General features: G+C 33.4%; 1 protein-coding gene across 6 annotated transcripts in view; it reads right to left on the minus strand.

The window, feature by feature from the left end:
* Positions 1 to 217: 217 nt before the first annotated feature.
* Positions 218 to 25,565, minus strand: part of LOC138321170 (uncharacterized) — a 57,510-nt gene continuing 32,162 nt past the window's right edge. For 3 of the 6 annotated variants that reach the window (XM_069264665.1, XM_069264648.1, XM_069264656.1), the window contains 19 exons: positions 21,985 to 22,793; positions 21,560 to 21,672; positions 19,643 to 19,694; positions 19,042 to 19,222; positions 18,774 to 18,806; positions 16,140 to 16,296; positions 15,869 to 16,011; positions 15,259 to 15,315; positions 14,406 to 14,584; positions 13,614 to 13,766; positions 12,899 to 13,100; positions 12,270 to 12,359; positions 11,622 to 11,785; positions 11,263 to 11,301; positions 10,662 to 10,709; positions 8,798 to 8,986; positions 8,358 to 8,437; positions 6,188 to 6,292; positions 218 to 5,890 (listed from right to left, as the gene is read on the minus strand). In XM_069264665.1, coding sequence (XP_069120766.1) covers positions 5,730 to 5,890; positions 6,188 to 6,292; positions 8,358 to 8,437; positions 8,798 to 8,986; positions 10,662 to 10,709; positions 11,263 to 11,301; positions 11,622 to 11,785; positions 12,270 to 12,359; positions 12,899 to 13,100; positions 13,614 to 13,766; positions 14,406 to 14,584; positions 15,259 to 15,315; positions 15,869 to 16,011; positions 16,140 to 16,296; positions 18,774 to 18,806; positions 19,042 to 19,222; positions 19,643 to 19,694; positions 21,560 to 21,672; positions 21,985 to 22,793 — 2,955 coding nt within the window. In that variant the 3' untranslated portion in view covers positions 218 to 5,729. The remainder of the gene's footprint in view (positions 5,891 to 6,187; positions 6,293 to 8,357; positions 8,438 to 8,797; positions 8,987 to 10,661; positions 10,710 to 11,262; positions 11,302 to 11,621; positions 11,786 to 12,269; positions 12,360 to 12,898; positions 13,101 to 13,613; positions 13,767 to 14,405; positions 14,585 to 15,258; positions 15,316 to 15,868; positions 16,012 to 16,139; positions 16,297 to 18,773; positions 18,807 to 19,041; positions 19,223 to 19,642; positions 19,695 to 21,559; positions 21,673 to 21,984; positions 22,794 to 25,565) is intronic. The other 3 variants (XM_069264680.1, XM_069264673.1, XM_069264686.1) reach the window with 3 other exon arrangements.

Raw genomic sequence — 25,565 nt, forward strand, 5'->3', positions numbered from 1 at the left:
ACCTTAATTATCCTTTTGTTTTAATTTAGAAGTGGGAAACTAACAATGAGTATTAGACAGGATGGAATATACAGTCGTATGTTAGGATGTGAAGCGGTTACTTCCCTTGGTTTAATGTTGCTATCCTATGATATCCTTGTAAATCCTTGGTGTTCAACATCACTGTTTTTTCCAATTCTTTTCCCGATCGGATAACAATACAAGAAACTCTTCTAAATGCATGTTTTACATTTTTATTATTATCATATACCTTGTATACATAAATAAACGAGAACATATGTTATATAGGAAGAAACTGAGAATGGCACATACATGAAGGAAAAAATAAATGAGATACAATGTCAGGGCGGAAAATCTTGTCAATATTGTAAAATAGATAGACTAGTAAACATCCATGTTTTGTAAGGTAGAGTCCCATAACACCTTTATTAAATGTCTGTTGAATTATTTTAACATTTGGATCAGGAAAAGGGGACATACCTCCAATTTAACAAAACAAATATGGACTCTTTTCAATTGAAGATAAGTCAAATGTTAGGATGTTCCACCTTTATATCATAGAAGTTTATCTTCTTCTGATATACTCAAAGAGGAAGTGAAACAAAGGGAGGTAACTCCAATATATCGTCAAAATATTTCTGATAAAATTCACAATATTGACAATGTTTCATCATACCCTGGACACAGTGTTTTCATTTTTCTGTAAAATTTTCCACTGGGATGGAAATGTATTTCATAACCTTATAAACAATAAACTGATATACAGATATAACGAGTAACAATACTTGTTTTATAAACAACAGCAGTATTGGTGAAACTTTGATCCCACAAGAAATGTCATAACAGAACATTAAAACTTAAATAGTATAAGATAAATGAAGAAATTAAAGACATAGATATAGAGCATCATGATAATTAATAAAATCATTATCATAAAATTGAAGAATTAACTTCAGGCATATATGTATACAAGATACATACAAAATAATCACAGAAACAAATTATCAAATCTTCATAATGAATGATTAAAAAAAAAAATTCTGCTGTGCATAAGCCTTTTATACAGATCTGCATTTATTTAAAACATAGTTACATACTTAAGTTTCATTGTAAGATATTTACATTTTCTCATCTTTCATCATTTGCAATACATGTAAACTGAATGAAGTCCATCTTATGAAACTACAAAACTATTTCATCACAATTTACTTTGTAATTGATAGCAGAAGATCTCATTGTGACAACATTTATTTTCAGTTCTATTCAAAAATTAGTATTAAATAAAAAGGGAAAGAATGGTGCATACCAATAAATAGTATTTAAAACCATTAAATTTTGTTCTTTAATCTGAACTCATTTAATCAATTAATTTGTTTATTGTGTCCAATTAAATTTTGTAGGGCTTTTAAATTTTTCCAAAAAGTTATTTCTCTTGAAAATGCTATAAACTTCAGAAAGCTCTTGTCCATTATAGAAAAAAATTCTTATTAGGTCAATATGGTACTAATGATTTTAATTTATATATACTGTATATAGACATAACACTGAATAGATACTTAAAAACAGTAGAAAAATTGAGAATCTAGCATATTTATCTAAATCACAGATTTTGTAATAATAATTAATTAATTAAATATATCATTTTTTTTATCAATTAGTGATACATATTTATACATACTGTGCCCATTTTTTCAGCAGTATTAAAGGTGTAAGAAAATATTTTTTGTGGAGTTTTGAAAAATAATGCCTTTAATGCTAACGGATATGTTACCAGATTGTGTTTTAAAATAAGAACATATTAAGCAAGACTATGTTTTATAATATGTTCTTTAATGTCAAAATTAACAGATCAACAGAGGATTTTTTCCCCAACAAATCAATATATCATGTTATTGTGTACAATAAACATTAAGTTTTTCCTGCTACATTTTCTGCCACTTACAAATAGAAAGAAAAAATGATCAATCAGAAAATTCAATCAGATAATTTATTTCAGCTTGCAAGTAATATACTGTAGAAGTCTTTTATATCAACTGCGTTTTGAAGTAGATACTGTTTTTTTAAACTTTTATCCTATTACGTAATCAATTAAAGCATTCAGAATTCACACATATTAAGATGATTTGATATTAAAAGTTACATCAATGTTACAAGAGTGAAACTGAATTATATACAAAACAGTCAATTTGATAGCATTTTTATGGTATCATAGAGAAAATTTTAAGTTTGCATAAATTTTTGAACAATAAATACAAAGTACCATAACATTGCACTTAGCAGTATTGCATAAAACTGTACATGTACATACATCAAGCAGTTATCAACCATTTCATCTATATGAAAAAAGTGGTAGTTTATCATAGAAATAAACTTATTTTTGTCTATTGAATGTCTTAAAAAACACTTTAGGGTTACCAGGATTTCAAATTAGTTACAGCTATAAGCACAAATATCTTTCTAAAGCAATTCACATGCATTTTGAGATGATAGTACATGTAAAAGGGTGATTAAAAAGTGACTGAATCATCGGAAATTATCAGGAGAAAACAAATTTTACAATTTGAAAAATACATAGGACACTATAAAAGTATCTGTTAATGTCAAGTCTTCTAAAATGATGTTTTGAGTTTACAAGCAATTTCATCAAGCTGCATTTGTTTTTAAGTATTGCCATACAAATATACATTTTCACAAACACCTTGGTATACATATATAGCTGCAAAAGAATGATACAAAAATCACTGCTGATACAACACGATAAACTGTAGAGTGTTTGAATATAAAAAAATAAATCAATTCAAATTATTTAGCAAAATATATTGGTAAGAAAATTAATAGTGTAGGCTCATCTTTTAATTCTTAAATATGATTATTTTATGTAATAAGAAATGATATTTAAACAACTGATGTGTATAGAGGTGAGTTCAAATTGCTGCTATTTTTTTATGAAAAAAGCACAACACTGATTAAGGTAAAGTGATACCGCAGCACTAATGGTAGATAACCAATGTCAAGGGAGATAACTCTATCATCACAGGGAACTGACTCGACATTGTGAATAGCAAGATGACAATGGTGGTAAACAGCTTTGTATAATACATTCTCTAACATTAATGGAAAACAGACCCATGTGTTGTCTAGTATATATATGCTAGAACATATTAAAGAACATTGATATTGGAATAAATTTGTGATATGTTCAACAACATTTTTAATCTAAGCAAAATTCAAATATAAAGCACCTGTGCTGTAAAAAATAATTTCAATAAAATATTTTATTTAGATACGCAAGAATATTAAGAAGAGTATTTTTAATATAACCACTTGATTCGATTCATGACAGGAAAAAAATTGCTCTCCAAGAAAATTAAACATTGGAAGACAATGACAAGCTTGTCAACTCTGGATAGATTCTACAATATTTTGACAGTAATATTTTAAATGGCAGAGTTGAAAAGAAAGAGTGTTTGATCACAGCATTATTCAAATTAACAGAAAATTTGGTATGAAACTGCTAACAATTGAAATACAGAAAAGGACACATTTTGAAAAGCAATATATTAATTTGGCTTTTTGGCATTAACGCTGACAATGCAAGTTAAAAAATATACATTTGAGAATAAAAAAAAAATAATAAAGTTTTTTTTCAATATTTTTTTTCAAAGTTCGGTTCTGAGACAACCCCTTGCGTTTCTAAGGACGGGCAGTTGCCATTTTGTTTTAACTCTGCTTGGATACAACACCGGGTACCGACCCCTATATAAAGTGCGTGAACCACACACACATGCAATCAGTCGAATGCTTGCTGTTCAAGGTGTAACAACTAACACTTGACCGGCTCTAGATCTACTGCACTTTATACCCAAGCCGTAACGATAACAAAATGGTTAGTACTTTCAATGTTCTTTCAAATAAAGTTTCTAAGAACCATATGAAGATATATACAGTTAAATTAAAAGTAATGAATGAATTCATACTTTCTTTCCACGTGCGAGATCAATTCTGATTATAGCGTAAACAAACACGGAAATTCTAATAGGAGATAACATTGTCAACTAAATATAAATACTGCACTCAACTGACAAGGTTTCATTGAAGTAATAATGTCAGCTACATCCCAAAATATGTCAAATACGAGCAAATAAAACACTTCAACATATTAGATATTACACGCACATGTGCACGCGTGTGCCTTTGGTAGTTTATATATGGAAGCGTCACTTGTTCGGGGCAGGTGGTCACGTGCAAGTGGCCAGTCGAGTACATCGGGTACGATAGCATACATGGAGATATGTGGACGGATTATTATCAGGATTTTTATTCATTTGTGTGGAAAGTTAAATTTGTGAAACCTCTAAAACAGCTTAGAAGAGTTGACATGTTTGCTTGCAAAAACCAGCCCTACACATATTTACAGGTAAGGTGTTTTGTTTATGTATCAGTAGGTGATACACAGTGGACAACTGCTAGCGCACGTGTGTCGATTCACACGCTTTATATAGGGGTCGGCAGGCGTCTCGTATCCAAGCTGATTTAAACAAAATGGCGTCTGCCCGTCCTTAGAAACGCAATGGGCTGTCTCAGAAACAAATTTAAAAAAAAGAAATTTCATTATTTTTTTTTAATCTCAAATGTACATTTTTTAACTTGCATTGTCAGCTTTAAGTATTGTCAATATAATGCTGAGATTATGATTCTGCAGGTTTTGAAGCAGTTTACATGTTAAACATCAGAAACCTTGATAAAATTGAAATTGAAACAACATTGTAGGAAACGAATAACAATAATTGATTTGGCAATTCTCTGTTACCTGGTAATGAAGAGCCATTATTAAATACTAGGTTCTGGATTCATAGTTCTATGAGCTATCAGTAGAGGCTTCCTAGATTCTTCAATCATGTAAAATATATAACGACATCTATGAAAAGCAACAACAATCTGAGGAATTGTTATAGGTTATCCTTTTCTTGGTATTTTATTTCATTGGAAAAATGCCAGCATTTTTCATATGAATGATTGGTATTTCAACAAATGTTTTGATATAACAGTTCTGAATTCTTTGTTCTGTCTTAATATCCCCCTGATATAAGTGCAAACCTTGTTTTGTGTATATACTGCCACACACAGGTCAAATCAGTGCTCCCACAGAATAGGAATTTTTAATTTTTCACACACTTTTTCTTTCGATCTGCTCAGTAGATTCATATGTATGACAAATGTCGTTCACATACATACATATACAATGTGTGCACTACATCTTATGTGATACAACAACATAGTAATGTGACTTCATCATTAAGTCACATGACATCATAAAGTAAAGTCACATGCTAATATGATCATATGAAGCATAAAGATCACATGACATGATGCAATAAACTCACAGGACAGGAAGCAATGAAGTCACATGACAAAATAGCACATGATCACATGATCTGCATCATCCAATGGAATTTTTCACACATTCATGAACACTTTACATCTATCCAATGACAGAGTTGGATGTGAAAACAAACAGCAGACACACGTGACGTTGTCGTATAGATATTTTAGTAGGAGTATTTCTCATTATATTCCATTTAAACATCCCAAGAAATACTGAACTTTCTTCTGTTGTATAGAAGTCCTCAGGATGGACACTCATACACAGCCTCAAATCTCATCCATTCTGTATATATGATTGTCAAAAGTCGTGAAGTCATGATCACCGAAAAGTTTGCAGACCTGGATTATGTTGAGTAAACATCGCCGTAATCCTGCGAGGCCAGTAACAGCCTGTATCGAAGACGTAGATTTCGAGCCCTAACGTGGGAATTAATGATCTCCATTGTGTTTGCTGCAGGGAACCATCCCCTTTCTCCATCACGAATTCTCTCTCCTTCGTACCAACCTGGAATATTAATGTGTTTGTGTAAGTACATGAAGTACCAAGATAACCAACAATATTGTCTTCTATGTAGATAGACCACAGTCAAAATAGGGCAAACAACTTTGTATCAATACAAAAGGAATCAAACAGACTGAAAATATATGTACTCAAAATTCCCCAGTAGTTGTAAGTTTCTGCTATATTTGACAGTTTTGAACTTGAATGAAGGTCAAGGTCATTCATTTGTACAAATTTGGTAGCCCAAAACATGTTACAGCCAGGGTCAATACAACAGAAATTAACTGAATCATATCTTACCATCACCCATTTTCTTGAACACATTGATGACATCTGATTCTTCGAGACTGAGTTCATCAGGTTCTGTTGCCGTGTATTTGGTCGTACACTGGACTTGAGGACAGTCTAGAAAAGAGATATTATCAGGTATAAGTACACTATAGATATAAGTATTATTATAATGTCTCAACTCACCAAAACCTTCTTTTATATAATTTATGTGACCTTGACATGACCTGTAATTTCATCTTTGGCCTATAGACACAATCTAGTATTGTGTCTACAACCTTGAAATAATTTCTTTTTGCAAATGTATAAGTGACCTTGATTCAAAATATATAATAACTGAAATCCTGACACAAAAGACAATGACCATGATACAGTCACTGCATTATCTAGTATTAAATCTATGACCATGATATAGTCACTGCATTATCTAGTATCAAATCTATGACCATGATATAGTCACTGCATTATCTAGTATCAAATCTATGACCATGATATAGTCACTGCATTATCTAGTATCAAATCTATGACCATGATATAGTCACTGCATTATCTAGTATCAAATCTATGACCATGATATAGTCACTGCATTATCTAGTATCAAATCTATGACCATGATATAGTCACTGCATTATCTAGTATTAAATCTATGACCATGATATAGTCACTGCATTATCTAGTATCAAATCTATGACCATGATATAGTCACTGCATTATCTAGTATTAAATCTATGACCATGATATAGTCACTGCATTATCTGTATTAAATCTATGACCATATTATAGTCACTACATTATCTAGTATTAAATCTATGACCATATTATAGTCACTGCATTATCTAGTATTAAATCTATGACCATGATATAGTCACTGCATTATCTAGTATCAAATCTATGACCATGATATAGTCACTGCATTATCTAGTATTAAATCTATGACCATGATATAGTCACTGCATTATCTAGTATTAAATCTATGACCATATTATAGTCACTGCATTATCTAGTATCAAATCTCTGACAAATGAAAGTGTGAAGAAGTGTTTTCGTGAAAGTATATTTCTATGATAAGAATTACGCTTTAATTGTGCCTGACATTGAAATAGGTCAATGCCATAGTAAGCATAAGCATGAGGCTGTCATTTGGATTTATAAGCATGTGAACGTTAGTGCAGTGGGAGAGTGTAATATTGTGTTCATTCTCAATCAACCCAAACAAATAGCATTGAGTTCAAAGGTACAGTACAGCAAAACAGTCTTTACCACCTCTGTATAGACAACCTGTTTATCTAGACTACTTTAATTGAGTCCTACATGGCCCAATTCAATACACTTAAACCTGTCTATAAAGACCACTTTGCTATAATGACCATTTTTCCTCTGTCCCTTGGGAGGTTTTTGTTAATTTACATCAACATTTTTACTTCGAGAGCAGTGTTACAAATATTTTCATGTTTTAATGGACACGAGACATTTTAAAGCTATTATATGAAGGAAACACTTAAAAACGATAACACAATAATTTTTATCATGACTGCTCTTATGATGCTTCTTAGTCGTGTGACATTGAGTTGGGGCTGAAGCCTAGTGGCAGGAAGTGGGCAGGAAGTGGGCAGGAAGTGACAGCAGTGTAATATGGTAATCAGTCAGCCATCTATTGATGTTCCGCCGTAAACTTTGTGTGAGGGCTGTACTTTTTTTGATAAATATATACATACATTTCAATTTGTCCATTTGTGATACAGTTACTTTGTGTGGTGCCTAAATAACAGACAGGTCAAACTAGCTGTAATATTATATGGAATAGTAGATGTCGGGAGATCCAAGGTTTTACTGGCATTCATATGTGGGCTGGGTGGGGAGAGTTGCTAGTATACTGGAGATCTATGAGTTTTATGTACAGGATAGAGTTAGGATAGAAAGGAATTAAACTCTATGACTGAAGAAGATATTGCAAGACTTTCATCACTCTAATGTGACCTTGATGAAGCTTGGAACTATATGTATACAGTAACTTTGATAATAGTAAATATGGAAAAAAAAATTTGTGACCTTCACACTGATAAGTATATCATTTGCGACCTTGCCAAAGCATAATTTGATATCTGTGCCCTTGACCCAGTTTTGTTTCATGTCTGACCTTGACACAGTTATCACTATGACCTTGACATATTTTTATACCTACCCCATTCTTCGTAGATTTTCTCGCTGTCATTTTCCTTTGCTGATGGACTGAGGGAGTCTATCCATCTCGTTCTGTCACTCCTAGAACATCGGAGAATTGTGAATAAGATCACCAATTAAAAACATCAACTATCGCTTTTAGTATTTTCCAAAAACAAAACTAATAGCTTATCTTACACATAGAAACTATTTCTTTACAAAGGGTCTGGTACCATAAATAACATATCATTTCCCTGAAACTATTGCATCTCTTGTTCAAAATTTAAGAATTCACAATCTCAATCTGATATCACATCAAATTAAACCACAAAGAATCTATATAAATACATGTATAATCATGAGCATTTTTGAAAATTTTGGTGACAAGAAGTGATCCTGATAATTAGTGTATAAGACATTGTTGTCCTCGTAACTTTATTAATAAAAGCATGGTGATCTTACGGAGATTTACAGGACAGGATGAGTTCTGTATGCTTCTGTTCATGGTTTTCCAGTAAGACAACAACGAAAAGATTTTTACATCCGCTTGGTGCACCTTGGGGGAGGTATCGAGATTTGTCAGTGTTCTCCAGTGTTTCCACATGAAGGGCATTCCTTGGGGCGTAATCATTCACCACATACTGCGTATTACTGGAAAAAAGAATAACGTAATTTAGAATTATTATCTATTTCTTAAACTTATAGAAATGAATATGAAGAAAAAAATCAAAAGATGTCTGCTTGTGATGTAATGCAACAAAACTGTGCTGGATTATACTTTTTTGGGTTATATAATATCATAAGTTTGTTTTATATTGTTGTGTTAAAGAATTGTAAATATTACAGAACTTTGACTACAAAGACAGTTTGTTTCCTGATCTTAAAATTTCATTAATTTGCAAAATTAAGGAAACCTTCATTTAATAAGAATTCCTTTTTCCTCAATCAAGACTTCTTCCATGAAAAATGACAGTGATTTCATTTCTTATGTTAAAGTATTTTTTCATGATGCAGGAAAAATAAAAATAACAAAAATCAACAGTTGCTTTGTTAGAAAAAAATGTTATCATTGGAACAAGAGTTATCTCCCTTACATCTAACTTCATTAAAAAGCACACCATGCTTGCAGTAAAATGTTTTTATGTCCCCATGGTAACAGAGAGTCAAGCAGATCCATTAGCTTCATTAAACACAAAAACACATCATCTATCACATGTACAAAACGTTTTATCATGTTTTAGCGGATCAATGTCTATTTCTATTGGAGCAGTCAGTACAATGTAGTGCCCACCGACAGACAGACTTATTCATGTAAGGGCTCCCAACAACTTTTTGAATGTTCCCAATTCTTTTGTCTCCTCCAGCATACATATAATTGACTGTCATCAGATGGTATGTAGCCATACCTAGTGCTCACATATATCTATCAAATGTTAGAGCATACACAATGGAAAATGCAAAGTCACGTGTCATACCAGGGCTGTTTCATTGGCAGCTAGTAGCCAACAATTATCACTATCAAATCAAAAGGTCTTTTCAAAACTGTAAGCATTCAAGCTAAAATGTATCTCTAATATTATTTATCAACCATCAGTTTAAAGTTCCATACCTTATCTGTAAAGAGCTCAAAGAAATTTCAGGATTAAATGATGATGTTTGTACATAAAAGAACAATGTTTTGGATTTCATAAACACTAAGTCTTCATTTCATTTCATTCCAACTGAAAACCATTCAAGTAAATTAGAGCAGACAGGAAATAAAAGCAAAAATAAAATCTCAAGCAATTTCAATTAATAAATTCTGAAAATTAAGATACATGCTCATTACATCAATATTTGTTAATTTCAATTTCAAACACAACAGATCAAAATAATTGCTTCAGAAACCTGAAACAGAACTGGGTCTTAAATGCAATGAATATCTTAATACATGTATATCTATCTTTCAATAGGATTCACAATCTATTACTGCTCAAAATTAAAACGAATAACTGTTACATGTACATGGAAATCTTACTAGTAAATGAGGATCATGCAGTCTTAAAGATCTGTATGCAATGTCTGGTACATTCTAAATTAATATTAAAATTATATCCACAAATAAAACAATTCTTCTTTTATTATTAATTCTTCTTCGAAACCCCAGATTTCAATCTCTGACTTTAAATTTTCTCGAGATTTATCTCAAGGAGACCATGCTATCAAGCATCCGATGTTAATGAGGAGACTGAGAGAGATGGTTTTAGTTGAAGTATGCAAGGTCAAAGTTGTCAGAAAATTGTGCTTCATTTACCATGCGAAAAGAAACTGGTGATGGCGTACTCACAGTAATTCATTAATGTTCTGAGGTGTGAAACTATACGAGAATCTATTTCTGAAATTAATTACATCAGAGTCTTTACGAAAATATCAACACATCAGCTCAATAGATTTGTTTTTGAACAAAGGCATGCTATTACATGAAATGGGGTTTTCTTATTCACAAAAGCAAAACCAAAAGCACAAAGATAAAATTAAAGAAGAGATAAGATTTTAACAATTGATTAACATTATTTGCAAAACTGGCTTTTTTCTCTTCCTTCAGAACCACTAAGATATGCAGTCAAAGACTGGAAAAGCCTACATTACTTCATATTCTCAAAAAAATCATGATATTGATTCACAAATTAATTTTTTCTACCTGGAGTCACTTTATAAACTGACTGGTATACTTGCTGTTGTAAAATTAGATAGATCAATTTCCCTCCTTCAATTTTTTTTTGGCTGAATATTATACTTCCATATGTGGAATGATAACAGGACAAAACACTGTAGCAAACCTCTAACAAGTTGGTTTTAATGGTTGGAAAAGATTCAGAGTGAAAATAAAATTGAAAGCTGAACAAGTTTTTATGACAGGGATGAATGTACCACAGATAGGTTTGTACCTGATATGACATTGTGTTAATTGTGTCACACAACAAATACTGAAACAATAAAACACAAACAATACACTCTACCTGTTGAATCTTAAATGCCATTGCATTCATAGCAGCATGAATACAGCAGCTCATTCATTTCTGGTGTTAATATTTTTCATAGAACTTCATGTACAACTTCATTTAATAGTACATGATTAGTAAATTTTTCTGAGTAGAAAAAAACAATAGAAAATTTAGTTTCCAGGGAAGATTACTATATTTAGACAAAAATCACAAAATATAATTTTCAAAAGTTAATTACCACAACAAAGGATTATGATAATAGAGAAATTGTCAAATTTATTACATTTCATAGCTAATTTTACCTTTTCTTTTTGCTGATGAGGATGATATCGTTGAACAAGAATATATTTATCGCCTGTTTCGTTTTTCCTTTTCGTAGAGGAAGTCGACTTGATGTGTCTGTAAGGACCCTGGTTAGCTCCCCTTGTTTAAGCAAATGTCGGGAAGCAGATACAAGTGGAATTTCCTAGAAAGAAAAGAATGTATTTGATGGAAAATTTAACGTACCAGTATATATTTAGTTGTCTTGCTATATCTCCGAATGTGATTTAATTATTTAGTGTTGGTGTTATATAGATACATATTTCTATCCATACCAGTATAACTGCATTAACACAAAATGTAAATAAACATTTTTTTGTCTCTATCACATAGAAAAATATGATAACCATAAATAAGTTTAACTTGTGCCTGACCAGGCCTAAACCAGCAGACTTACATTGACCACAAATTCTATATACTGTAAATAGTCTATACATCTTTGCATGCTTATTGTGACCTTCAATTTGAGGACTTGTGATTGTATATTTCAGCATACTTAGTTTGACCTTGAACTGTTGATTTTGTATATTTTAGCATATTATCATTGACCTTGCACAGTAGATTTTGTATATTTCAGCACATTAATTTTGACCTTGAACTGTAGTATTTATACATTTCAGTATACTTACTTTGACCTTGAACTCCAGATTTTGAACAAGACGGCACATCTGTTCTGTCTGTTGCATTTTCCTTGCCCCGTCATTACATTTCCTCACCACCTGATCAAGAAAGAAAACAAGCCATGATATCTGAATGTTAAGTTTTCTATGGTTAAGTTTCTATGTTTCAATACCATCTGACTTTCAAGGAGGCTGTTTCCAGTTACAGTATACTACAAGGGGACATTATCTGTATCAAATCAGTCTTGGCTATATACAAATACAAAAAAAAAACTTTATCTGGTAAACTACAAAGCAAAACTTTGTTGATGATAAGAAATCTAGATAAGAAATATTAGAAACACATGAGAAAACTGACATCCAACAGAAGGGCCTTGGTGAAGTATTTCTTAGCAGCAGTCATTTCAAAACTATGACCACTGTTTGCAGAATCCATGTATAATATACTTAAGTTCATAAACTTAAGTTCACTGAAATCTGAGTATTTTAAAATGTTGACTCCTTAAGGGGCCCAGGCAGCTGTTTTGGGTTCCTTTGGAAAAGTATCATCAGCTGTTACCATGTGCAATTTCAAAACAATAGGCCTATAAGTTTGTTAGGGAAATAGCTGAAAAGCAAATGTGGACAAACAGACAGACCTTGTTCAGTGCGTCCAGAGCACGGGTGGCCCCCTGGTGCTGTATTGTGGCGGGCTCCATCCTGTGACATATGGCATCCACGAGGAGAGGAAGTCGGGTGATTCGCTGCATTGGAAGTAAAAGGAAAGACATCATGGGAAGACCTTGACATTCCGGACTGTTCTCCATTCGCTTGATGGCATCCGCAAACTCAGGCTTCTTCCTGTGAAAAGAGACACATTCCCATGATATTTTCCATTTGCAAAAATATAAGACTTATTCTGTTATTATTGTATCACTTTTGTTGGTCAAATACAGTAACACATGTTTATAACACACACACTTACAATGAATTCATGGTTATAACATAGTAATTTGCAATCCCTATCAAGGTTTCTGTAAGATTTGTGTAATGTGTGTATAAGAAACAATGCTTATAACAAAGTGATTTCCTTGGTCCGTGTTTTACTGTAGTAGTGTTGTTCTGTATGAAGCAGTTTTATTTGAGCACAAGTGTATCAGATAACAAGCCGAGAATATAAAAGAGAATTTTTTTTTCACTGTCATTCAGTTATTTTTTATCTTGGCATTACATTAAGACAATCCCCTGACATCACAAATTCTTTCCTATCATAAAGTAAGTTTGTCAACACATCAGTCATATAACATACATGTCTGATTATATTTATGACATATAGAAATATGATTTAGTATTCATGATAATCTAGAAACTTACATGAGTTCCTGGACCTGTCGTTCCTGGAATGTTTGGTTGCTACAGTAACGTACATAACATTCAAACTTAGCACTGGCGTGACTCTCAATAACAGAGGAAATGTCTTCCATCATAACAGACTCCTGCCACTTCGCTTCAAGAGCCGAAAGAAACCTAAAATTATAGAAAAGGCATTCTATAAATGTCAGTGTAACAAAACAGACCCTTGTCCCTAGTCCCTCTAAAACGTTCCTCTAAAATATGATAAAACGTTTTGAATATGAAGTAAAAATGTGACAGGATGCAATGGGACAGACATGGGTAATACTATAAAGCCCACCTCCACCACCCTCTACCCTATTTCCACCAACTCAACATCAAAGTACATCCACAAACATTTTCAAAAGTAAAATTTCAACACATTTTAAAGGAAAGAGCCTTCCTAATTCCAGATAATCATTTAGCTTTTACTATTTCATAACCATAAACAAAGACCCCTCTATCTTGTTGATAATTCTAAATCACTATAAGTCTTGTTGATGAATCTAAATCACTAAAAGTCTTGTTGATCATTCTATATCACAAGAAGTCTTGTTGATCAATCTAAATCACTAAAAGTCTTGTTGATCATTCTAATTCACCAAAAGTCTTGTGGATCATTCTTAATCACTAAAAGTTTTGTTGATCAATCTAAATCACTAAAAGTCTTGTTGATCATTCTAAATCACTAAAAGTCTTGTGGATCATTCTTTATAATCTCTAAAAGTCTTGTAAGAAAGACAATCGCACAATAAAATTACTTCCATATCATACCTCTCACTGGTATCCCTGATGGAGCCGATGTTAGAGAAGATGACGTGTCGTTCCTGTCGTGTGAGGACACACCGATCGGAATGTTCAGCGGAGAACTCCTGTGATAACAGGAACGTGTTTATCAGGACGTTCAAACTACGAAGATATGTTGCTTCAGATGTGATGATTTCAAATGTTGCCTGAAATGAAACAATGTAAATATTAAATCTCTGAAAATGCATCATCTTCTTTAATATTTAATACCTCACTTGATATGTTCTTAATAATTAAATCAGGAAAAGTAATCTTTATGGCATATTCTTAATTTATTTTCTCTTAATGATTTATCTTGAAAACCTCTATTCTTAGATACAACTATCTCTTTTACATATAGAGCATCTTACATGAGTGGCTATGTGATATGAAATACATATATCTAATGAGTTCAATAATTTGATATGCCACAAGCCTTTAGGCAAGTGGCATATCAGATTATCTAACGAACTTGATAAATTTAGTATCACATAGTCACGAGCGTAAGATTCCATTTATCCCATAACTTTTAAATAATAGAAATCTAAGTAAAATCTAAGATTTTGTCTCTATATAAAACAGTAGAAAGCTTGCTCCGATGTGATGTTTCCGTCTACTGAGTCAATCATGCAACATCATATATAGATTATGACTTCAAAACTACCGGTGACTTCAGAATAGTGTTATTACACATGTGTCTTATGATATTTATAACATGGCTGGATGGGCTTATTATGTGATATATAAATAATTTTCTTGTTTATCACTGAGATTGTCTCCCTTTATTTCATTTTGATCTCTCCTCTTATCATCTACAGCACCACATATCTGGGGATAGTACCTCTTGAATCTTTCGTTCTGATGATGATAATTGATCCAACAGACCGCTCTCTTTAACCTTCAAAAACAATTTATGAACGTATGAACATTTGCATATTGATAATTCAAGTAAATCAAAAATTCTTATTTTTCTGTTTTCTGCCAGGCTGTAAGGATCGACAAAAAAAGAAAAAAAAAAGAAAAGACAAACAAACTGGTTTTTGTTTGATTATTTTTAAATATTATTTTCAATTTCTGTTGTACGATTCACATGTCATATAAATAGGAAGGTATAAATGTAATCTACCACAGTATATCATGTACCTGGTATATACAGACACAGCAAGATGGTTCACACCAACATAGAGGAAAATTCAAAATACAATATTTATAAAGGTTACGTATATTATAAATTTGCTTATTACAGTTATCTTCCCATGTGGATCAATATTGATTGTTACATATTGTTTTGTATGAGTATAACAACATATTTTTCAAAGAAAATGTTGTCAGAAAGTAATGGCTTCACAATTGATACCTGCCCGAAAGGGAGATAATTCTGTAATATAATCAAACAGTAAACAGCTCTACTTATCACTGAAAACTGAGCAATAACAGTTATCTGTTCATACCTCTGGCATTTCACACCATAGAGCTCTCATTGCCGTGCCCGTTTTCTTGGTGAACATTTCTAATGTTGACGTCTTAACCCGATCTGCCTTTGTTTCTGCAGGAGATTCTATCACATCATCTAGTGCCTCATAGATTCTTTCCTCTGTAATTTAAATTAGCAATTTCTCAAGTGGAAAACAGACTTATGACGGCATTTTTTTGTTTCAAGAAACCAGAGCCAGCTACGGATGTACTTTTAAGTATAATACAGTAAAGATATGTATAACATACCTTCCTCTTCATCATCACTTTGGGCGTGCATCACTGAACATTTCTTGCTGGCGCGGGAGGCCATGTCTTTGTGGTAATATTGATAAAGAGGCTCTGCTGCGTGGATTTTCGGTGTGTAGCGCTCACCAAGCGTGCCATATAATTGGTCCTCATCCTCCTTTAAAGACATTCAAGGGTACAAAATAATCATCCAATGAAAAAAGAGCACACAAAATAATCATCCAATGAAAAAGGATCACATAAAATAATCATCCAATGAGAAAGTAGCACACAAAATAATCCTCCAATGAAAAGAATGAAAACATAATCAAATGAAACAAGAGCACACAAAAAATAATCCAATTAAATCAATGAATACAGAAAAAATCTTCCAAAGAAACAAGAATTCATCCATAAAGTATAAGTCTAAAAAAACAGTGTCCACTAAAACCAGAAAATATAAGATTATTTTTAGATGAAACAACACTGCACAAAATTACACAAAATAGTTTCACATCTACAATATCAGAGATTTGCAAGGAAAAGACATTAATGATTTGTAAATTTTGCTTACACTACATAATAATGTTTTTGAAAAGGATAATTTTAAACATGAACTATCTATAAATTCACTTAACATTGCCCGACATCCTTCACTATTTCCTGCCTCAGTACACCACCACAAGTACAGGAAGTCTGACACAGACACCACAACTGCAGTGTTACAGCAGAGTAGTGTTTGTAGGGAAGACAAAAAGCGGTATTCTGACTATGTTACCGTGTACCAAGATCTGATAATACTGCCTGACAGGAGGTGAGCCAGGGATCTACTTCTATGTTACACTTGTTTACTTTTATTTTATCTATGATCTTTTAATTCTTGATGTAATATAGAGGAGACAGCTGTCAGACAGTAGAGCTGCATCTTCATCACAAATCAACATCCAAATGACCTTGACAGCAGAATCAACATCAAAACGACCTTGACGAGCAGAGTTACAAATAAAATAGTACATGTGTTCCAGCTGAACCTTCATGCAAAGAATAATTAAGAATGAAACATCAGTGAAACTGAAAGATTGTTTTCTCACAAAGGATTTACTATTAGGCATCCACTTATTTTAAATGAGGAAAATTTAGAAAAACAAATTTTGAAATGGTAGAATAATATGAATTTGAAATTAAGATTTGAATTAAGATATGGACCATACACTATATATATCACACAAGGGACCCAGAAATGCTGATAATACACCAATTTGAATGGTGAGCATTCTTTACAAGAAATTATCATATGGACTTTGATATAGACTTACAGATACAACTATGGCATTTCTATATTTTTATTTAGCAGTTTTTAGTGCAAAGTAGATGAAAGCTTTTTGATATTATGAAATGAAACCATTCTAAAGCTGTAACATAGCCAACAAGAACTACATACTCTGCATACAAAGTCAAAAAGATCAGCCATCTATAGAGAGGAATATGTACAAGTTCATGCAGATTTCTAAAGGTAATTCATTCCTTTAACAATCAAGACATTACAATTTTCCAAAACATAGAACTCTCTTCTCATAGGTAGAGCCTGGCAGCAGAAAGTCTACATCATTCATCATATCGCAGTTGGACATGTTGCAAAGGCGGTTAATAGTTGATGTTTCAGCAGAATAGTACAACAGATAGCAGTCAATAAAGGCTGAACACAACTTAGTCCTTGTGAGAATGGAACTTTGACAGTAGAAAGTTTTGTAGGGACATTCTTAGGCCGTAAGATAATCATTCACAGCAGGTACTTACTGGGCCAATGGTAGCATACATAGATTGACATATCTAAGGATTGATCAATAGATTGCTTTTATAATATATCAATTATTATCAAGGGTACCTTATCCAAAAAAAATTAAAAAGAGAAAATATAGAAAAGTTAAATTTTTAAACATCAAACACCTTTCCAAAACACTTTTTAAAAAAAACACCCAAAAATAAAGAAAAGACTTTTTTTTTAATCTCAAAGACCTTGCCCAAAAACATAAAAACGAGAATATCAAAAACATTGCCCAAAAATTAAAAAGGAAGAAAATAGAGAAAAGTATCATGCTACAGGACTATGGAATGCACTTCACACACTTTGCTGTCGAGGTCAAGGTCACAGGTAAGATTTCTAAATGCAGTAAACAACAGGCAGACTAAGGAACTCTGTCACTACCATGCAATAGCAATAGAACTGTCCTTTGGATAATTCTTTATGGCATGACCTTGACCTTCATTTATCTTTAGTTTATGTAAACAGATTTTTGGATTTAGATAAAACAGACAAAATAAATTCTTATCAAGGGAATGGTAAAAAATCTGGCTTGTTTCAAAATTAATTTTTCAGGACAATAAAAATTTCCTTCATTCTCTAATGATGTAAGAACCTCATTTAGAAAACAAACTTTATTGGAACCAAAAAACAACAACTGAAAGTTCTGAAATAAATATTTTCAATTCAAACTGTAAAGAATCAAATTTTCCTTTCCGAAAATTTTCCTACTAAAAGTTGGATAATTTTGCGGTTTGCTACACATGGTAGTTTTGACACTAGGTTTAACAGTGTGTCACACAGAACTGGGGAAGATATAGGGTGATTTATCCAAGTGGTCATTCCAAACTTACCTGTAGAATAGGATGTATTATTTTAACTCTTTTCTGTAGGACCAATGCAGAGATTTCAATTACTACTTTCATATCTATACATTCATTACAATTTCAACATGTCATACAAAATCATTATCAACTTCTTTTGAAAATCAAATTAATTTTTTTCAAAAATGATTCATTCAATGGCTTAAATCACACAGTACATACCAACATGTAATAGCGAAATAATGAATTGAGGACAATAAATGTATATCATGTATGGTTAATACAACAGGATACTTACCAGGTCGAGGTACATATTGTCGTCTGCAGTGTTTTGGTACTGAGACTGGAACATCATGATATCTTGCAGTGGGACTGGTGATTTTAGATTTGCAGATGGATTTTTCTCAGGTGTGCTAGCGATGTCCCCAGACTTCAGGTACATGGATGATAACTTCTTCTCCAAAGGACGTTTGTTTCCACTAAGGAACAAAAAAAATTATCATCTTTACATCATTTGTCAAGATTTTTTTCACCAGAGATGAAAGATTACAATCAATTAGGTATGTAGCATTCAGGTTTTGATTGAAGGCTATCTGCAACCTTTACTTTCTTATTGGTTCCTCTCCTATTATTATTTTACATCTACAGGCGTTTTTCTAATTACGCTAGGCCATTTTGAAACAAAATGTTTAATGTAACATTAAGATAAATGAATTTTATTTCTAGAATTCAAGCATAAGTCATCAGTCCTTGTAAGAGGTATGTAACTAAAATTTGTTAAGTACTTTAGTGTAGACAGGTGAGATCTAAAGGTATATAGAGAAGATCTCTACCTCAAAACACCAGCAAGGGGAGACAACTCTTTAATATACAGATGCAGATTAACTATAAGAACTTACTCGTGTTCTGGTCCAGACTGTCTGTCACATTCTATGTAAATATTCTCATCACCTAAAACAATATTGATGTGTACAGTAAAACATGTTTTTAACAAACACGTAAAACAAATTCACGGTTATAACATTATAATGTCTATTCATTGTCAGTTTTCCTATAAGATGTGAGTACAGCGGAACCTCCCGAAACCGATCATGGTCGGTGCATATAATTTCGGCCGGTTTAAAGAGGGTTCGGTTTGGAGAAGTGAACCAAATACCGATCATTATACAATCCTGATTTAATCGATCGGAAGTCGTTTTTACACTAGTGTTCCGCATGTATGGCTAATGTTCATTAAACCCGACTGATATTGATTGTTAATGTGAATGTTATCACAAAAGAGAGAATCATACGTTCAAAAGGAATGGATTACAACAATCTTGACTTTGTTACTGCTATAAACGTAGTTAGTTGTGTGAATGTTCTTGGAGATGTTCTTGTCTGCACTAACCTACATACGATCGTTTCCGGTTATGTCAAGAATCAAATTAAATATGGTCTAATTACACGATGATCAGTCAATGCCGGTCATTATATGACATAGTCATTTTCTAAAACAATACATGGCTTCGGCTTCTTCATACAGATAATTTATGTTATCCGACAACTACATATGTAAAAAAAACCAGTGTAATTTGAATACAAAACTTTCTCTTTATTACTAGCTCTGCTTGTTTTCCTACAGTAAACAAATCACAAGCACGTGGTAGACCTTCTTTAAATATCTAAACAATAGACATGATTAAATAATTACACCACCATCTCGGGTATAATTACCGTGTACCTATAGCCTTCACATCTGTATAGATACGCAAGGACATGGCATGCGACCACTATGGTACAGATATATGTGTATTTCACGGTCGGTTGATCAGACCTCACTGCAATCTATCCGTGTCGCTCAGGTAAGGCCGGTTTTCAGAAGTGTATTTTAGTTACATTTGACCATTCTGATCTCAAAATCGGTCCAGTATTCGGAATAGGGAGGGATCGGTTTTGGGAAGTTTTATAGAATATTCATAAAGAGGAATTCATTCCGTACATGACATCCATGTTCGGTTTCTAGAGGTGATCGGTTTTCAGAAGGTTCGGTTTTGGGAAGTTACACTGTACTAAATGTATAACAAACTATGTTTATAACAAAATGATTTTGTTGGTCCCCAGAGGTTTGCTATAACCGTGTTATACTGTATATTTCATGTGGTCAATATAACAAAGATATAACAGGTTTTACTCTCTAACCAAATTCTTCATATAAAAACAACAACCAATCAATGGATTTAGTTTTGATTTAGATGTGTTCTCAGTTGTGACAAATGTCATATTTACATACTTGTTCCAGTGCTGTGACAATAAATTATTTCAGCAAATGATTTTTTGGGGGCACAGATATCAAGTTATGTCAATAGAGCACAACATCTATCCATACTATTTACTATAAAAAATATACATAAGAATGTACAAACCCTTTAATATTTAAAGTTATTCTCCCATTGCATTGACAACTCACTGACCAGTTATTCTGACACCATATAAACAGCCAGGGTCATGAAGGATGTGCCAGGTTAAGGAGATGGAGGACAGTTTGAGTCTCCTATGAAAACAACCATAGTACCTGGCACCTGCTCCATGTTGAACTTGAAAACAAGTGGCTAGCAAGTCAGAACACCTTAACCATTCGAGCACTGTCGCCTCTTTTTAACAAGGTAACAAGTTAAATATGAGTTAGGTCTGGTTAGTTAAGTTTTACGTCTTAGTAACAGTCAAGGTCATGTAAGAATGTGCCAGGTTTGATGATGGAATATAACCAGAGTACTCGGAGAAAAACCACCGACCGGCAGTCAGTTCCTAGGTTTATACAATGATTATTTCCTTACCACTCCTACGATGAGGTGGAGGTGGTGGTCCATCGGCGTGGTCAGAGTCCGACTTCACCAGGTGGCCGTGGAGATAGCTGTCCTTACTCGCATGCCACTGGCCTTTCGAGTTCCTTATAAAAGTATGAAAGGGACATAATCAGTATGAAAGGGAGGTAATCAATGGAAAAAATTCTTCTCAAGAATTAAACAAAGTTACAAAATGTAGACAGATTATGTACATGGACAAAAAGTAAATAGTCCCATACAATATAAATACATATTTCCCCTCAAATGATTAAAGCCACCTCAAATAGGCATATATGATTGAATAAGAATATTTTGGGTAGATAACAAGCTGGGTTCAGTAACAATGATATACATATTCTACTACCTGGATAACAAGTTGTTCAGTATCTATCTGCCCTTGGGTGGGGGAAACATACCTTGGATCACCAGAGGAGGAGGAAACTAGCCCAGGATTGACTGGTACCACTGTATCTAAGTTGACATTGGCGGAGACACGATTCCGAGGGGGAAGAGCAGGAGTAGGGCTCTCATCCTCTGACTGAGGACGAGAGCTATTCCTTTTGGGTGGTCCCATCGGAGCAATTCCTAAACTGGCATCAATTGTATTAACCATACTAGATCTAGTCTTTGGCGGTGGTTTGGGAGCACTTTCCTCGTCAGACACACCTCGAGGGGGTAAAGGTGGCGCCGTATCCTCGTAATTTTTGTTTTCATGATCAGGTGACTCCGGCAGTTCAATACTGTCTGAGGAGTCAATATACACAATGTCTTCTAGTGGAATATTCATATTGGATTCACAGTCTTCCTCCGTGTAACCTTCAGGATCGTATTCACTACTGGATATCACGACTTCAGCGTCAGCCAGAAGTTTGGGATCAGAACTTTTGGCACGTGTAATTAATTTCAATTTATCCCCAAGTTTGTTCAGCACCCCAGAGGATGATTGTTCTGAGAGACTAAGCTGGGGGGCAGAAGACACCTTGGTGAGTCCAGGCTCACCATTACTTTTCTTTGGCTTGTATAACTTCTTTAATTTGGATCCAATTGCAGCTGCCCCGGTTTTACTGCCATCTTTCTTTTTCTTTTTCTTCTTCCTGTCTGCAGGGAGTTCAGGTGGTTGGTCACGTTGTTCAGCTTTTATTTTGTTCACAAAGTGTGGATTTATTGGTTCGTAGATACCGTTACTGCTGTCCGAGTCATTCTCAATGTCGCCCTCAACAGCTCTCTGTAAAAGACCAAAAAACATTCAATTAAATGTCCAGTAAAATAACAAACAAGATCAAAGACCATGTTTGATTTAAACTGCTGGTCCTGACCTTATCAATAACACTTCTTTTTTCTAGTTTTTTTCTGATTAAACTAGGCTGTATCATCATTATTTTTTTACAAATTGCAGGAACTAATGTAGTCAATCTAAGGTGATGGCCTCTGCAGGCCATTTTCAAGAATTAGCGGTCTATTAGTTGTTAATTCCATCACAAATTTAGATCACATATGTGTTCCATTACAGGGGTGTAGCATATACTTCCCTTGCATTTGCACCAAACAAAGAATTTTCCTGAACTATACCTCCAACTCCCCCCCCAAACCCCCACCATCTCCATCCCCCCCACCCCCCCACCCCCTCAATCTCCATCCCCCCCCCACCCTTTCCCTTTCAAAAATCAGGGATGCTCCTTCTATAAAATATTTATTCCTAAAATTACACTGGATTAAGCATTTTTTAAATTAAGGAAAATATATGCTACATTTCCTTCTTAAACATTTTAAGCTAAACTTTCGACTCCACCTCTTAAAGAATTTGAAATGCGGGAAATATCACTATCAGAGGTTTGCCTGAGATAAGGCCAAAATTAACTGATAGAAAATAAGGTCGATCTCTATCTACTCTCACCAAGACCAACTTGAAATACCATTTGTGTATGTTTCAGGAGAAAGTCATATCACATACAGTCTTGGCTAAAAAAACTTCCCCAATTTATAACTTTTACACAGAAAATATCAAATACTTTTGACAAATATTCAACCCATCACAAATTCATTAAGCTATTGATAAAAAATGGTCACATCTTACAAATTCTAACTCCTCTGGTCTGTATCCTTCTACCAGGACCTTATAACACATGAGTTCCACCATGGCCAGTACATATCAGGCTAGTATACATACAGTACATCTGGGTACATCTGGGTAGTATATACAGTACATGTACTACCACATTCTACACTAGACTGTCCCTTACACCTGGGTATAGTGCAGTATGATTCAATATTACGTAGGGTGAAATCATGGCTACAGGCAAATTCTAACACTTTATAGGAATGTACGTATGGTAAATAATTTCTGTAGAATAGGTACAATGTTACTATGGTAATCTACTGCATTAAAGCAATATGCATTCTACTTTTACACTTATGTTGACAATGATAATTATATTACAGTAGCACCATCACACTCTAGTTGATTATTATCTCTATTTAATACCAAAAATTACAAATTTTACAAAAGTAGCCTGAGAGTAACTTCAGGTGTTCAATTTGTTTTCATTAAGCCTAGATCTTTTCAAGTACGAACTTTAATTTCGTCCTTAATTAGACTTTTATCCCAACCCCAATTATGATTATTTTTATCATTTTCCCTACAGTGAGCTCCCTAATGACTGAACAAGATGAAATTTACACCTATTTGACGTTTGACATTGAGGTCAAGACTGACCTTTGATATCAATATCAAGACCATAGTGATTAGATGTCAAAAAACATATGAGGAAGACAAGGGTTTAAAGGAAGGAACATAAGATTTAATTTTACCCTCTAAATATTTCCCTTCATTCTATGGATAGACTAATGTAATACCTGACACATGCACAAGCTGCCTGTGGGCGACAGAGCTCTACAGGTCTTAGAGAACTGTGATACACAGTTCATCCTGGGGGCAACAACAGAACTCTGCAGATCTTTGACAACACCGATAAACAAGTCATTGATAAACAAGTTTGTGATAAATGTGGAAATTCCCAGAAATACAGCGATACTATTTATTAATTTGTTTTTAATTAAGCAAAGGAGTACTTAACACCAAACCACTATCATCTAGACCGGTGATGAGGTAATCCATCGTTTGAATAACACCAATGAAATCAAAGACATTTTCGCTGTTGTTGAATTACATCACAAATGGAAAAAGCATCCTTTGCTGATCCAATAGCTGAATAAATTCTGGATGCTTATTTTCCTATTCTATAGTTATCTAATCATTTAAGAAATATTTATCTGTCACTTAAAATGAAATCTGAGATAGCATCTGCATTGTAAATTCCACTTCAAACATCCTCATCATCATCCTTAGGTATTGGTACAAAAACGTTTTTGTAATCCTCCGATGAAACTAGTTAACCCCTCTCTATGACTTTCTCCGTCCAATTTCACACTTAAAAACACATATTTTTTCAAGAATGATTTTCAGAACCAATCCTTGTACTGTAATCCTTCCTAATCCAAAACCAATTAATGAATATGAATTCCAGAAATCAATATCCATTTTGAATCAAGATATTCCATCTTTATTCAATGACTTCATCAAATGTACATATACTCCAATATGTTTACACCATCCACAGAACTCCACGTAAAGTTATCAGAACAGATCTTAATTTGACCTGATCTCATTAACATTGTACCAAAAGGTACTGATCTCATGTCGTAAAAATTCCCACGTTCTACAAAATTTCAGATTTTTGAAGATGTGTACTCTATCCTCGACATCTGAGCAAAATCTATAAGTATTACTGCTAGGTCATGTAAGCTACCTGTAGAGCATAATTTGGCGGAGTTCACGAACTCTGCTACACATTCACCCAGAGCTATTTACGATGCTATAGAAGCTCTTTACTCTATCAAAACCAAAGTCCTAAAGTCTTTGATGATCAATGGATTTCCTCTGCCATTCTTCCCTAAACTTCCAACATGGTATAGTCCAATTAATGAAAACAGTCTGTTC

Source organism: Argopecten irradians, chromosome 1, assembly GCF_041381155.1.
Source record: "Argopecten irradians isolate NY chromosome 1, Ai_NY, whole genome shotgun sequence".
NCBI lineage: Eukaryota > Metazoa > Mollusca > Bivalvia > Pectinida > Pectinidae > Argopecten > Argopecten irradians.